Raw genomic sequence first — 16,333 nt, forward strand, 5'->3', positions numbered from 1 at the left:
ATATGTGCCACATCATCTTTATCCATTCATCTGTTGATGGACACTTAAGTTGCTTCCATGTCCTGGCTATTGTAAATACAGCTGCAATGAACATTCTGGTACATGACTCTTTTTGAATTATGGTTTTCTCAGGGTATATGCCCAGTGGTGGGATTGCTGGGTCATATGGTAGTTCTATTTGTAGTTTTTTTAAGGAACCTCCATACTGCTCTCCACAGTGGCTGTATCAATTTACATTCCCACCAACAGTGCAAGAGTGTTCCCTTTTCTCCACACCCTCTCCAGCATTTATTGTTTCTAGATTTTTTGATGATGGCCATTCTGACTGGTGTGAGATGATATCTCATTGTAGTTTTGATTTGCATTTCTCTAATGATTAATGATGTTGAGCATTCTTTCATGTGTTTGTTGGCAATCTGGATATCTTCTTTGGAGAAATGTCTATTTAGGTCGTCTGCCGATTTTTGGATTGGGTTGTTTGTTTTTTAGTTATTGAGCTGCATGAGCTGCTTGTAAATTTTGGAGATTAATCCTTTGTCAGTTGCTTCATTTGCAAATATTTTCTCCCATTCTGAGGGTTGTCTTTTGCTCTAGTTTATGGTTTCCTTTGCTGTGCAAAAGCTTTTAAGTTTCATTAGGTCCCATTTGTTTATTTTTGTTTTTATTTCCATTTCTCTAGGAGGTGGGTCAAAAAGGATCTTGCTGTGATTTATGTCATAGAGTGTTCTGCCTATGTTTTCCTCTAAGAGTTTGATAGTGTCTGGCCTTACATTTAGGTCTTTAATCCATTTTGAGTTTATTTTTGTGTGTGGTGTTAGGGAGTGTTCTAATTTCATACTTTTACATGTCCCTGTCCAGTTTTCCCAGCACCACTTATTGAAGAGGCTGTCTTTTCTCCACTGTATATTCTTGCCTCCTTTATCAAAGAAAAGGTGACCATATGTGCGTGGGTTTATCTCTGGGCTTTCTATACTGTCCCATTGATCTATATTTCTATTTTTGTGTCAGTACTATACTGTCTTGATTACTGTAGCTTTGTAGTATAGTCTGAAGTCAGGGAGCCTGATTCCTCCAGCTCCGTATTAATTATCTATAGGTGAGTTAGTCATTTTAGGGAAGTACCTCTATTGAGTCCTACATTGGCAGCACCTAGTTTCTGAGGTTGAGAAGTAGACCCATAGCACCATCTCCCCGGATAAAGGGGAAACTACAGGGCAGAAGAGCTAGAGGACCCAGGTATTCATTTAATTAATAGTCTTTGGGGTACCTTTCTGTCTACCACTGTGGAGAAAGTATGAAAGTGTTACTCCTGAAAACGCCTCCCAGTGGCAGAAGCATCATAAGAATTTACTCAGCCTGAATGTAGCTGTCAGACTGAAGAGGGAGAATATTTTAAAATAAGTTCTTTCTTACGAGACTTTTCCCTTGGCCTGAGCAGAGTTCAGAGCCTTCAAATTGATACAATTTCAAAAAGATTCCAGCTTTTTACTTTTTATACTTCTGCCACAGTATAATGCTATGGTCTTACCTCTGATAGCACTGACACATTTTGAGGCTCTAAACCTTTGGATCATTTACACTGATTTTAAATTAAACTAAAATATGAAAAAGGAGTTTACAACTTTACACGTTGGCATATTAAACAAAGAATTCCATTTTCTCAGTTATTATTTCCTTTGCTTAAGTTAGATACATTCATTCCATATAGTGTTTATTTTGTAATAAAATATACCCAGTTCCATAAGTATATTAACAGAAATTCTGATCTGTACCTGTTATCAAAGCTGTGTGGTTTTCTCCACAGCAAACATAACTTATTTTCTTATCCTTAATATTCTCAACGGCTTTGGGTTCTGAAGTTTCAAAAATAAAAGTGCCAAGACCCAGTTGACCAAACTGTCCCAGCCCAAAGGTGTACACGGCCTTCTCTGAAAGGGGAGGGGCAAACACAAGAAAAGGATTTCAGAGGTACAGGCACTGTCACCATTATATCTAGAAAAACAGTGCTATTCCACCTTTTATAATGAGGGTTAAGGGCCTCTCAAAGAAATACTCATATAAGAATACCTAATACTTACATATACATTCCTCAGTGATAAAGGAAGAGAAAAATGACAAGGTACACAATTGTAACAATAATGGCATGGGCCTGATTTTATCTTTTACATATAACCATAAAAGGAATTGCTAAAGACACAAAAGTCGGTGAACTACTGCCTAAAAAGTCCCTATAATTACCACTCAGTTTGTTAAAAAGCATCAATTGTCATTAAGCTAATTCCTTTCACTGCCCTAACTAAACGAATAGTGTTTCCCACAGAAAACGTCCTTACTTATTAACAGTAATTTAATGGAATAACCTATTTTAGAAAACAATTTCAGAGGAGAATTAGCATGAGAATGAAAACTTACATCAGACATGCTAGATTTATTCACAGGTAAAGCTCATTTACTAGGAAATGCAATAATAATCAAAGGAGGGGAAAAGCCTTTCCTCTATATTAAAATTTTTAATTTTATTGAAGTATAGTTGATTGACAATGTTGTGTTATTTTCCTCTGTATAGCAAAGTGACTCAGTTATACATATATATAGTCTTTTTCATATTCTTTTCCATTATGGTTTGTCACAGGATACTGAATATAGTTCCCTGTGCTATACAGTAGGACCTTGTTGTTTATCCATACTATATTATATTAATATTTTTGAAGTGATTCCAAAGGAACTCCAATAACAGTAAATATTAGCTCACATAGTCTTGAGAAATAGAAAAGCACAAAAATAGGATAAACGAGTGGTGATGAAAGCGTCCTTTAGACACATGACTCTCCCTGGCCCCTGCCTTAGCATATAACATAACACATGAAGAATAAGTTGCATTTCTGCCTATAGAATAAATTTTCAGATAATTTATAAAGATTAATTTTGAAGTTTAATTCCTAACATAAGTCTTTTAGAAATTATATGAAAATTCACTTTATCAGAAGAAGTTTAAAAAAAAACTTAAACCTCAGAATTATTTCCAAATTTAGAGTTGAGGCCTGGAAAAAAATTATTTCTCACTTTGAAAAGATTCCATCTGGAAATTGTAATTCTGGGAAACCATAGCTTTATACACATGACTGGGACTAGAATAGGAAGTCAAGGAAAAGCGATGTAAGAGAGGAAAATCTAAAGATAAAATATTGCTTAATCACCTTGCAACATTTAAGCATTATCATCTGAGAACTGGGTATTACTTAAAATTTGTCTAGAACACTTCTAGCTTTGGGTTACTGAAGATTAAGTGGTGACTTCAGAAACTGTTTATTTCTTTTTGACCAAAATATATCATAACCATTCAATACCTAACTGCATTACCTCTATACTACTCATCTAAAATAAATCTAATGCTAAACAAATTTGGGAGCATCAATTTAGTAAGCATATTAACAAGTAGTAAGTCTATTTTAATTATCCTGACTAGAATCCTGAGAAGTCACATGTCATACCAAATACAAAGTTCAGAAGCCAAAAGTGACATTACTATTAAAGTTCTAACTTTTTTATTATCTGTAATTTAAAATCTTAACACTTCAATGAATTACTATAACAGAACATAAAAATCACAAAGAAATCACCAAGTTAGACATTGTGAATATCAAAAAGGATTATCAATGACAAGTAGAAAACAGTATTAGCAGGGAGCTTCTCCAAAATAAGGTATTTCAGAAAAAATAATGTCAATTTTAAATAAATATGGAATACATATATATGAGGAAAACAATTTGTTCTTGAAAATGAGCTAAAAAACGTTATTTGCTGCCATTAAACGTGTTAAGATCATGAAAATGTCAATTATGCTAGCAAAAATAATTCAACAAGATTCATTTTTTTCTACTTAAAAATTTCTTCCACAGGCCAGAAATGTTTATTAACTATAGGAACAAAAGGTGGGGTTCTTAATGGAAAAAGATGCAAAGCCAACTTACATGAAGTATCTAAAACAGTCAAATTCATCGAAGCAGAGACTTGAATGGTGGTTGCCAGGGGCTGGGGTAGGGGGAGAGGGGAGCTGCTAATGAATGGGTATAAGGTTTCAGCTATGCAAAGGTAAAAGTTCTAGAGACCTGCCATACAACATTGTGCCTATAGATAACAATACTGTATTGTAAACTTAAAAATCTGTTAAGAGGACGGATCAGATGTTAAGTGTTCCTACCACAATAAAAATAAATGAATGTAAAAAAAGCTTTTTTCATTAGCTACCAAAGAAAGCAGGGAACGGAGCTGCACACTTACCTGTGAGCGCAACTGTGTGCCCTCCACCACAAGCTACTTGGATCACCTTCTGAGGAATTCCAGGCACCAGCTGGGGCACTTTGTGATTGATCAGCAGCTTTTCGGGAAGACCTAACTTCCCATACTCAGGTTCTCCAAAGGTGTACAGTTCTCCCTCCGCTATTGAAGGAAAAGGACAGTGATCGATGATGACATAGACATGAACAAATACCGGTCTTTTTGGTACATGTTCTCACGTTTGATAAAAAAAAAATGTAGAAAATCTCAACTTAATAAATTTGACCTTTCTTGAGATATTTTTACTGAATGGTAAGGAAATAAAGGTAGATTTTCCCTTCCCCTTGATTATTCTAATCCAAAATCTTCCTGAAGAATTCACGACCAGCACTACTAGTAACAACTAGAAAATTATTTCACCTGTTTCACAATACATAGAAAAGATGATCTTACTTCTACCTACTTTCAATAAAGCAAAATGACTTGACATTAAACCCCCATAAGGACATGGATTTTGTCTTGCTCACTATGGTATTGCAAGAACTTAGCAGTGTGTCTAGTACATTAAACATTTAATGAATACTTGGTGAATAAATAATTGCTTTTAATGAAACTTATTGTAGAAAACCCATTTATGTGTGAAGTAAATATGGTGAGACTAAAGATAGCAGATTTTACTCAGTTAGATGGCACTTTTTCCAGAAAGATTCTCTTATTAAGGAACTCATGACATTTAATCACTGCCTTGTCCATACCAATACTATTTATTTTCTTCTGTTATCACACGTCCCATGCTATACTATGAGCTTCTTGAAAGCAGGAACTTTTTTTATTCATTTCTATGAGCTGAACTGAGTTCTATAAAACAGGAATTTAAAAACTGTTGTAAATACATAATCTAATCCAAAGATTATGACACAGAACGCATCACCACTGATATGAGGAAAGAGGTAACACAGCACCTCTTGTATTATTTGCATGTCTCCAAGAGAAGCATGACTGACTGACTGTTGACCAACCCCTGGGAATGTGGCCCTTGGGAGTGTTCTTTATGTTGGTGATTGATGTTTTTGTTATGTACACCTGGAGAAATGAATTATGCCAGCTTAGCAAGAAGCTAAGAGAGGCTTGCTTTGCACAAACTTCAACACTGATGATGTGCACCTGGTTTCACTGTTGAGGGACCCGAGTTGCAGTTGCCATGACTAGTTGCTAGCAGGATGTGCCTACATGACACCAGCCACCCACACAAAAGCCTCAGACCCTGAGAATAGAGTAGGCTTCCCTGAGCAGAGACATTACACACACATCCCTGTAGTTCACTGCCAAAGAGAAAACATGTCCTGTGCGGCCTTGTAATAGGAAGGACGAGGAAGCGCATACTGGACCTCTCTGGAGGATACAGATCTTTCCTGCTGCTTTTGCTCGGTATCCTTTGCTGTAATAAATCTAAGCCACGAGTATAACCAGCTACTGAAGCTTGAGAGCCCTTCTAGCAAATCAGAACTTAGGGAAGTTGTATGACATCTAACGCACATGGTATGTGCCACTTAAAACTTGGTCAAATACTGCAAACACAGCTATACTCATTTTTTAGATTGATCTGTACAAAAAATGAAGCTTTCTGAACCACAGTTTTCTCTGAAGTATTCGGCAAACACTGGCACAGAAGTGCTCAGTAAGTCAGCACGCTCCCCCTTTTCCCATGCTTCTTGCCTCTCATACGAAAGGAGTTACTAAGTCCAGATAAGTCTCTTTCTACTACTGTCTATAAATTCCTGCTGCTCCTCACACCTTAAATGGGTGAATTGTATGGTAGGTGACCTATACATCAATAAAGCTGCTTTTTAAAAAAGGCATAAAAACAGAAAACAAAACAAAAAAGTTCAATGTAATGCCTATTGGTTAAAACAAATAATTCCACTTGTTTCCCTACTGGCTAAAGCAGTAGTAAATAAAAATTGATTCTGGGTGTTTTATTAAGGCCCAAATATAAGACAATGCTTTTGATTATTTGTTCTTGCACGGGTATTTTTTTCCCTGCTTTTTGTTTCATAAACAAAGTGAGTACAGACTATACCAACCCCAGGAGTTGCAAATAAGTTGGTATGTGGTATTGTCCCAAGGACACAGTCAATTTATCATTCATTCACTCACCTCCTCATTCAACAATATTTATTGATTGAATAAATATTGTTTCTTCAAGACACAAACTGACCCAGTAGTGAACAAACCCAGCCAAGTCAGAGTTTGCCTTTTCTTGGTACCAAGTTGCTACCAATTCATTGGTAAACCTGGGGGGCACTGGGATAGGTCAATAAGCACTTTCTAAACCTGAATCTGAGGTGCACAGAATAGGAAGTAAATGTATAAAACAAATATTTAGAGAGATATCTAAGAGAGTCCATAGAACTATTTCTGCTGGGTGTTTTTACTGTTAGAAAAACCATAAATAAGATGGAAAACCATGATCATACTTCTGGTATTACTACCAGTGTAGATGTAGGCTATAATAGTTAGAGTCCAACATTTAAAATATTTTAACTAAGATAGAGAAGGTTGCCAGTGAGCCCAGGAAAAGGAGAAACGGGGGATCCTGAGAAAAGTCCCAACAAAGGAAAGCATATCCCATACTGAACTCCCTTCCTTTTTCATCTAATCTTCATCCCTATTCCTACAATGAAAATCTATGACTCATGTACTGAAACAATAAGAACGAATTATCAGGACAAGAATAGAGTAGGTCAAAGTACAGAGCCAAGTGGATCCAGAGAAAAAAGGCTCACAGGTCTCGTTTTTAATGCCAAAGAGTCTAAGAAGTTTGAGAGCCAAAATTTAGAAGGGTTTCTTATGCATAAATTTTGTTTTCCTAATAGACCTAACATTCATTAAAAAAAAGTTAAGGGACTTCCCTGGTTGCACAGTGGTTAAGAATCCGCCTGCCAGTGCAGGGGACACGGGTTCGAGCCCTGGTCTGGGAAGATCCCACATACCACGGAGCAACTAAGCCCGTGCACCACAACTACTGAGCCTGCGCTCTTGAGCCCATGAGCCACAACTACTGAGCGCACGTGCCGCAGCTACCAAAGCCCGCGTCCCTAGAGCCCGTGCTCCGCAACAAGAGAAGCCACTGCAATGAGAAGCCTGCACACCACATCAAAGAGTAGCCCCTGCTCACCACAACTAAAGAAAGCCCGTGTGCATCAACGAAGACCCAACACAGACAAAAATAAAAAATTAATTAAAGAAATAAATAAAATAGTACCAACGATATTAAAAAAAGTTAACACGTCAGATAGTTTGAAATTATACTCATTACTGAAATGAAGAAATACTGTGACCTAAAACAGACCAAAATTATTTCATTACATGTAGTACCATGACAATATTTCTATAGAAATGTAGAATGTTATGACATTTTATTATTTAGTAATAACTTAGAAATGGGAGATAACATGAGAAATCCAAACTGTTCTGTCTTACTTGTTACAAAAGCTGAATGGTAATATCCACAAGAGATCCAGGAGATAGGTTTTCCAATGGTCACTTGATGAGGGACACATATACTAGTTATATTTTGTAAACCAATTTGCCCCTCAGAATTGTCACCCCACATGAAAAGCTCTCCATCCTCTATAAAGAAAACACAAAGAGGAAAAAAGGTTTTAAGAGGTAGCAGGGATGGCAAGTTATTATACTTCCAACAGAGCATTTATTTTTTAATTTAGAAAAATTATGTATCTTGAAAGAAAAGTACTACTAAGATATTTATACCAGGTAGCTACTTATTGAAATTTCTTTAAAAAACAATTTTTTTTTGGCTGCGTTTGGTCTTCATTGCTGCGCGCAGGCTTTCTCTAACACTGCACGTTACACAGCTCTCCGGACTGGAATGAAGCAGCACACCAGCAGCTTCTTCAGTGAGACACGTTTATCTCGGCTCCAAATTTTAAAGAAATTTCTCGTATGGGCTTTTGATAGGGAGGGCAGAGAGATGCAATGACCATTACAAACTATTTTTTTTTTTTTTTTTTTGCGGTATGCAGGCCTCTCACTGTTGTGGCCTCTCCCGTTGCAGAGCACAGGCTCCAGACGCGCAGGCTCAGCGGCCATGGCTCACGGGCCCAGCCGCTCCGCGGCACGTGGGATCTTCCCGGACCGGGGCACAAACCCGTGTGCCCTGCATCGGCAGGCGGACTCTCAACCACTGCGCCACCAGGGAAGCCCTACAAACTGTATTTTAATAACATATATCCAACAGATTTCTAGGATGTTTCTGACAGCAACTTCATTAAAGCTGAAATATAACTTTCAGAACACACAATGAAGATAATGTTTAAGATTATCTAAAGGAACAGATGGATAGCACAGCTTCGAATTTATTTAACAATTACCTTCTAAACGTCTGTAAGCATAAAGTTGTAGTATATGTCATGATTTTAAGTTCTATTTTAAATGTCTTCTGAAAACACATGGTCAATGAAAGAAAACTAAACAGCATTGCTGTCTTCAGTTTACTGACTTGGTATATTCTGGTCTAAAAAAAAGGGATGTGTCCCAGTTTGAAGTGGAAAAAAGTCTTACCAGTCAGCGCAGCTGAAGTGTTAGACCCAGCAGAGAGTTGTTTAATCTTATGCTGGGATGTAAAAAAACTAATTAGATGAAAAGTGTTTCTCTCTTCAGTATCACCAAGTCCCAGCTGTCCTTCAGTATTTCCTCCAGCGGCGTATACTTTGCCTCCTTCTGCACACAGAAAAGAAAACATCAGTATACCATAGTCACCATCTTTATGAGGCAGACCAGTGTATATCAGACAGTTCCTCTATTACCAGTGAAGAAAGCTGAAAGCTGGCATTATCCTACAATTTGGTGAACAACTTCATTTAGGCGTCAAAAATACAGCAAAACAAGCAAGGCTGCACATTTTTGTGAGATTTTATAAATCATTCTAGAGTTTAAGTAGCAACTGAAATGCACAGAATGTGTGGAATGCATTTTCTTGCTAATGCAGAACTATTAACTCAGAGTGAAAAAGAGGAAAGTAATTTCCAAATTAGATTATAATCCAAATCAAACTATTTTAAGAGATGTGGTTCATTAATTTTACCTTCCATACCCATTAAAGCTAAGACATAATAGATAACAAATAAGTAAAATGAGGCGAATACAAGAAGAATATAATTAGAAACGTGAAAATTCTATGTTGTGTAATTATTTTAATTTTCTAGCTAAATAGAAAGCCAGTATAGCATTGTGTCTAGGAGAGAGGACACCAGAATCAGACTTCCTGGGTGCAAATTCTGGCTTGCCACTTATCAGTTGTGTAACCTTGGGCAAGCTATCCTTAACCTCTCAGTGTCTCATTTTCCTCATCTGTAAAATGGGATAATAATAGTGCCTACTCCATAGAGGTGTTATGAAGATTAAATGAGTTAACATTTATAAAATTCTTAGAATGGCACTTGGCACATGGTAAGAACTATATAAATGTTAACAATTTTCTTAATCACATTAAGAAATATATCATTCCTAGATAATAAACATTGCCAGTAAGCTCTAAAGTAATGACACATAAAGATATACTTATTGGGACTTCCCTGGTGGTGCAGTGGTTAAGAATCTGCCTGCCAATGCAGGGGACAGGGGTTCGAGCCCTGGTCCAGGAAGATCCCACATGCTGTGGAGCAACTAAGCCTGTGTGTCACAACACTGAGCCCGCGAGCCACAACTGCTGAGCCCGAGAGCCACAATTACTGAGGCTGTGTGCCACAACTACTGAAGCCCACATGCCTAGAGCCCATGCTCCGCAACAAGAGAAGCCACCGCAATGAGAAGCCCGTGCACCGCAACAAAGAGTAGCCCCCGCTTGCCGCAACTAGAGGAAGCCCACGCGCATCAACAAAGACCCAACCAGCCAAAAATAAATAAATAAATTTATTTTAAAAAAGATATACTTATTAAAATTACTTATATCTGTCATAAAAATGCACATGGAATTAAAGCCTCACTAAATTACAGGGGAAACAGGACAAAATCATTCTGAATCAGTAAAAATTTAAAACTAGATATTATTTTAGAAAAAATGAAACCTAATTGAGGAAATAAGACTAGGTTTCAAATGGAAGATACTACAAGGCCACATGGAATTGAACCACACAATTTAACACATATGGAACAAACCAGAGTTGGTGGTATGCTGAAGCGGTTCAGAGAATGACATAAGGAAAAAGTTGAATAGTCACAAAAAGCTCCATGGATGAAGTAAGACTTATACTGGATCTTAAGAGACAAGAATCTGAGTCCATGGATGAAGTAAGACTTATACTGGATCTTAAGAGACAAGAATCTAAGTAAGAGAAAGAGAAAAGACATTTCAGCAAAGGAAAAGTATGAGCGAGGGCAGAGAGGCGAGGCAGGGGCCGAAGCAGTGAGAACAGCCTGAAGACAGAAGAAGCTGTGTTTGTGGGAAAGGAAGTAGGAAAGACTGCTCGGTGGTCAGGGCCTGGATGTCTAATTGTTCCAGCAGGATTGCTGAAGACTACCTTTTCTCCACTGAACTGCCTTGGCACCTCTGTCAAATATTACTTGGGCATAAACATGTGGGTCTATTTCTGGATTCTATTCTGTTCCATTCATCTCTGTCTGTCTTTTCACTGCTAGCACACTGTCTTGATCGCTGTAGCTTTACAGTAGGTCTTGAAATCAGGTAGTGCTAGTCCTCCAATTTTGGTCTTTTCAAAATTCTTTTGGCTATTCTAGGTCCTTTGCTTTTCCATATAAACTTTAGAACCACCTTGTGAATTTCTACACACACACACACACACACACACACACACACACACACACACCCTGTTTGGATTTTGATTGGAATTGTGCTAACTCATATCAATAGTCTTTTGGGGAGGGCTTCCACTCACCCTCAGAAAAGAAGAGGGAAGAGCAAGATCAGGAGCAAGCGGCCCCTGAGGTGTGCACACAGGTAAGGAGATGCTGTCCCTTGACATAATCCAAGAAAAGAAGCTTTTTCTTCAGTCACTTAACATTTATCTGCATATTTTCATAGGCAAACAAGTGTACTAACCATTTACATTTTTTAAAAATCCTAATCTTACTGTTGCCAAGTTACCATTTCTATTAATTTTACAAAGTCACATATGTTATAGGAGTGAGACCTCAGTCCTCAAATTGGGCAGGAAGTCATACAGATTGAATACTATACCTGTTGAAACTAGGGTGTGGTTCCTTCCACAGGCAGCAAATTTCATTTTTTCCAGTTTTAAAGCTAAAAATATAAAAATATGACAAGATATTTTATGATTATGGAAATGACAAATAATCCAGGTCAAATGATAACCAAGTGGTAGCACAGATTTAAACCCAGGCTTGTCTGACTCCAAAGTCAATGTTCATAACTAATAAATCAAAAGTTTTTGCAAGGACTTGTGCATCATAGTAACCAATGGTGCTTTGAAAAAAAATACAAATAGCTCAGCCCCACCCCTGGAGAATCTGAGTCAGTAGGCTTGAGGTAAAGCCTAGGCATCTATATATTATTTAAAACTCCACAAGTAATTAACATGTGCTGAGATCCACTGCATTGTTTTGTTGCCTCTTCACCAACCTGATCTATTCCCTAATCTGCCATCACCATCATCAAGCTTACTTTCTACCTGCCGCAACAAAACACTAAGTCCAATATTCATAGGCATACACCTATGTTAAAGTTCTTCATTCATTCATTTACATATTAAAAACTTTTACAGAACATCTCCTAAGCTCTTAGCATAGGGGCTACAAAGATCACTAAGACAGAGTCCCTGGTCTCAAGGATCTCATAGTCTAGACAATCCTGTTAGCTTGATTAGATATTTGAGAGTAAGGATCATAGGCACTGTAAATAAACCCAAGGGTTTAGTAGACTGTGCTCAGTAAATACTTTTTGACCGAGTGGAATACTTCAACAGTTCCACAGCAATATCTATAAATAGCATGCATATGATAAATTACACTGAAATTTTGAGCTGAAATTAAAAATTTGGCTACAAAGATAAAGAATCCTGCTCTTGTCATATCCCAAGGAATCTCCATCACCATTCAAGTATAGCTGATGTTCATAGGCTATAACCAAACAGAAGCTTTTGCACATAATGGCGAGAAAGCTTTGTAAAGATGTAATATGTCTCATATTTTCTGGGACAATCCTGATTTGAAATATTTTGTCCTGTTGTTCTTGTAAGAACACTAGTACTAATCAACTCCTAGTTCTAATATTTTCTTCAGCACAGCTGCTAACTATACACAGCGGGGTAAAGTGTGTTTTATAAAACCAACAGAACCATAATGTCCACAACTCAAACAAATGAGACAGAGCTCAAAATCCTAACATATCATATTGTTTGTTCTCTGTATATACAGTAACAGTAATATTTAAGTTGGTTTACAAACAGGCCAAAAAAAAAAAAAGGATGTTCAAGTGCAATACTGTAGAATCATTACTTCCTTTGTGGTCTCTGGGTTTAAAATCAATATGATTTTTAGACCCTAACATATAAAACTAGTTCTGAATATCACATGAAAAATAAAGTTAAATGCCAATAATATTCAAGTAAATCTCAGAAAATAAAGAACTAAAGACTTTATTATTTATAATATATTAAAGAATTATACAATCAATATAAAAGTACTTTATACACTTTAAGTATTTAAAGTGATAAAGAAGAAAAGACCCCAAACCTTTGACACACGTTGGCTTGTTAACAGTCGATTTTGATCCTAATCCTAACTGACCCCAGTTGTTACTGCCAAACATGAAAAGCTTATTATTTCCTGGTGGGAAGGAAAAAGAAATAATAAATCGAAGCGGTTGCAACATAATGTGAGAAGAAGTCATCACAAAGCAATAAAAATGCTGTACTTAAACAATGTCATTGCTTTTCTGTGTTGAAACAGGCTCCCTTGCCCATCTACCTATAGCCATATTCTGTTAGGTGTAAAGAGTTTCTAAGGGCTTCCCTGGTGGCCCAGTGGTTGGGAGTCCGCCTGCGAATGCAGGGGACACGGGTTCGTGCCCTGGTCCGGGAAGATCCCACATGCCGCAGAGCGGCTGGGCCCGTGAGCCATGGCCTCTGAGCCTGCGCATCCGGAGCCTGTGCTCCGCAACGGGAGAGGCCACAACAGTGAGAGGCCCGCATACTACAAAAAAAAAAAAAAGTTTCTAAGATTATACAGTAATAATTTTTTTATTATATTGATAAATTCAAATAGATTTATTCTAAGAAAGTAATATGTATAGAAAATCACACTTAAATATACTAAGGGAACTTAGAAGTCACTCTTGATAAATCAATTTGTCAAGAATTATCTGGCAAAGTAAAAAAACCCTCCACTTTCTGTATATCTTCAACATGTTTCAAACACAGCACATCTGTAATACTTAGGATTCTCTAAGTATTACTATCTTCATTTAAGATTTTAACACTAACCTGTAATAATAGCAGTATGTTCATCTCCACATGAAAGATATATAGGCATATCGTTTTTAAACCAGAATTTGCTGGGATTATTTTCAGCAAATTTAGTTTTCCCAAACGTAAACACAGCACCCGAATCTGCAAATATATGAGAGTTTGGATTTCACAACTTTTATTATGTTGCCCGTTAACTAAAATATTCTTCCAGTAATTTATCTATACAGATCCCTTGTCTCCCAACAGCTTGGCTTCTGCTCCAGCACTGTCTATGCCCTCCTTCTTTCATCTTAACTCAGTTTTATTCCTCAGACTTCATTCTAGTTTTATTTATGAAATCTAATAAATTAATTATGTATTATTCATTTACTGGTGTAAAGTAAGAAATATACTGTCATAATGACTAAGAGTCCTGCTGTCACGAGGTGGACCATCTACTCCCTGGAATGAGCTGATACACTCAATGCCCCACTCACGCTGGTAAACACCTCATGGTCTAGCCCTTGACTGAGGGCTTTTCTCCACACACAGAAACAGGACAGTATTGAGTTGCATCATTAACATCGCGAGGACGCAGGATGCTGAGATTTTTACCAAAAACTCCTACCAGATCCCAGTAACTATGTAAACACACACACACACACACACACACACACACACACACACACACACACCTCCAAACAGGAGGCCAGACCCAGCTTTTGAGGAAATCTCAAGGAGGATGATCACACATAAAGAAACTAAATGGGTACCAGAAAGAAAAACATAGCAAACACAATTATTAATAATAAATATTAATGCTCAAGAGACTAGCCACTGTGGAAAACCTTCTGAGAACAATTGTGAGGTGTGTCAGTTCAAACTGATAACTGACATTTAGGAGGCCAGGTTCTCGAACAGGCTCTGAGTTTTTATAGAATGAATAATTTTAACTGTTTTGTCCTGCTCTGGGTTCCCAGGAAGCCTTCCCCGTTACCTTCACCCCAAGCCAGGGTTTGGTGGCTCTGCTCTGGCCCCCTGGCAACTACTGTCAAACGATACTGTCATTTTGTTTAGTTTCTTGAATCTCTCACTAAGCTGTGAATTTGAGGCAGGAATTTAACCATGTTTGAGCCCAAGAGCATGGCAGAAACGCAATACATATTTCAGTGAATACATGATTCTGCTCTAATCCAGTGTTTTTTCAAACTGTTGGTCGTGACCCATTGGTAGGTCAGAAAATCAACTTAGTGGGTCACAGTGACCATTTTTAAGAGAATGTATTATAGAAAAGATCTGAGCGCATCTACAGCAAGTACTGTTTCGTGAAACTTCTATTTCTGTTACACAATACGTACGCGGTACCGGGCCACAATGCCAAAGGTTATTTCTGGAGCTCAGAGGAAAAGTCTTAAAAAAAAAACTCGCTAACGGCTCCCTCCTTTCTCCAAGTCGTTTTCCCTATCCTCTTTTACCCCACTCCCCCTGGTCACTCACTCTTTACTGCGTTCAATACACAACCGGGTTCTGAGGACCTCGAAGGAAGTACTCTGGGAAGCTCATAGGGAGGTAAAAACTTCCCCCGCCTTCGAGAAACTCATCGCAAACTTATTTTAAAAGAATTAGAAGACGAAAGACCAGCACCCCCTTCCCCGTAGTCCGCCCTTCCGTCCCTCCCCTTCTTTCCTCTCCCCTCAGTCGCCCACGGGGGCGCGGCCAGAGCTCCGACCAAAGTCAGGCCGCCGCGGCCCGGGCCTGTCCCCCGACGGGGCCGGCCCGGAGGCGGGGCCTGGCCGCCCGCCCGCCCGCCGGCGTTCCCTCCCGGCCGCCGCCACCGCCGCGGGTGTCACTCACCGGGCACCACCTCCTCGGGTTCCCCCATGCCGAAAGACGCTAAGGGGAGCCTGCGCCTGGGCCGGGAAGGGGTTGGGGGAGATTCGGTGGGGCCTAAGGCAGCGCCTCAGCCCCGAAGCGAACCCTGGAATCCCCCTGGACCCCCAGAGCGACCCTCTGAGCATCGACGACTCCCGCGTTCCCGGAAGTCAACAGACAGCCGCTAGGGGCAACGGAGGCGGAGCGTTCCACAGCGAGGCGGAGCGGGCGCCTGCGGGAGGGGAGCGGGGGGCGGGGAGGCGGCCGGCCGGCGCAGCGCAGGCGCAGGCGCAGTCGCAGGCGCAGACGCGGACGCGGACGCAGACGCAGACGCGGACGCAGACGCAGACGCAGACGCAGACGCAGGGGGCGGTTGCGGTAGAGGCCGCGCGCCCTCTGGTGGCCCGGAGAGGAGGGGCAGTCACGCCGCGCGGTAATGTCCCCGGAGTGTACGCGTTTACGTTGGTGGAGCCCCAGGCCCCGCAGGTCCCGCGTCCGGATAGTGACGAACGTGACAAATATCACATCCCCTCTCACTCAAGCTACGTGATACAGGCAAACGTCAACACACAACTGTGTTAATACTACTAACAGTGACCGTGTATAACTAAATGAGATAGGCACTCTGCTAAACATCCTAAGTCCTATTTGTATGCCCATCATCCAACCCAAAACCTGGCGTATACTAGATGCCCATTAAATACGTATTAGATGAATGAGTCCTGCTACAGCCCTGC

General features: G+C 39.3%; 1 protein-coding gene across 2 annotated transcripts in view; it reads right to left on the reverse strand.

The window, feature by feature from the left end:
- Positions 1 to 15,621, reverse strand: part of RPGR (retinitis pigmentosa GTPase regulator) — a 62,245-nt gene extending 46,624 nt beyond the window's left edge. For both annotated transcript variants that reach the window (XM_029240952.1, XM_029240953.1), the window contains exons 1-8: positions 15,579 to 15,621; positions 13,761 to 13,886; positions 13,012 to 13,104; positions 11,498 to 11,560; positions 8,863 to 9,021; positions 7,762 to 7,911; positions 4,282 to 4,440; positions 1,773 to 1,928 (exon numbers count right to left, since the gene is read on the reverse strand). In XM_029240952.1, the coding sequence (XP_029096785.1) occupies positions 1,773 to 1,928; positions 4,282 to 4,440; positions 7,762 to 7,911; positions 8,863 to 9,021; positions 11,498 to 11,560; positions 13,012 to 13,104; positions 13,761 to 13,886; positions 15,579 to 15,606 (934 nt within the window). In that variant the 5' untranslated portion in view covers positions 15,607 to 15,621. The remainder of the gene's footprint in view (positions 1 to 1,772; positions 1,929 to 4,281; positions 4,441 to 7,761; positions 7,912 to 8,862; positions 9,022 to 11,497; positions 11,561 to 13,011; positions 13,105 to 13,760; positions 13,887 to 15,578) is intronic.
- Positions 15,622 to 16,333: the final 712 nt, after the last annotated feature.

The sequence above is a fragment of the Monodon monoceros genome, unplaced genomic scaffold (genome assembly GCF_005190385.1).
Source record: "Monodon monoceros isolate NGI ecotype Baffin Bay Population unplaced genomic scaffold, NGI_Narwhal_1 Super_Scaffold_22, whole genome shotgun sequence".
NCBI lineage: Eukaryota > Metazoa > Chordata > Mammalia > Artiodactyla > Monodontidae > Monodon > Monodon monoceros.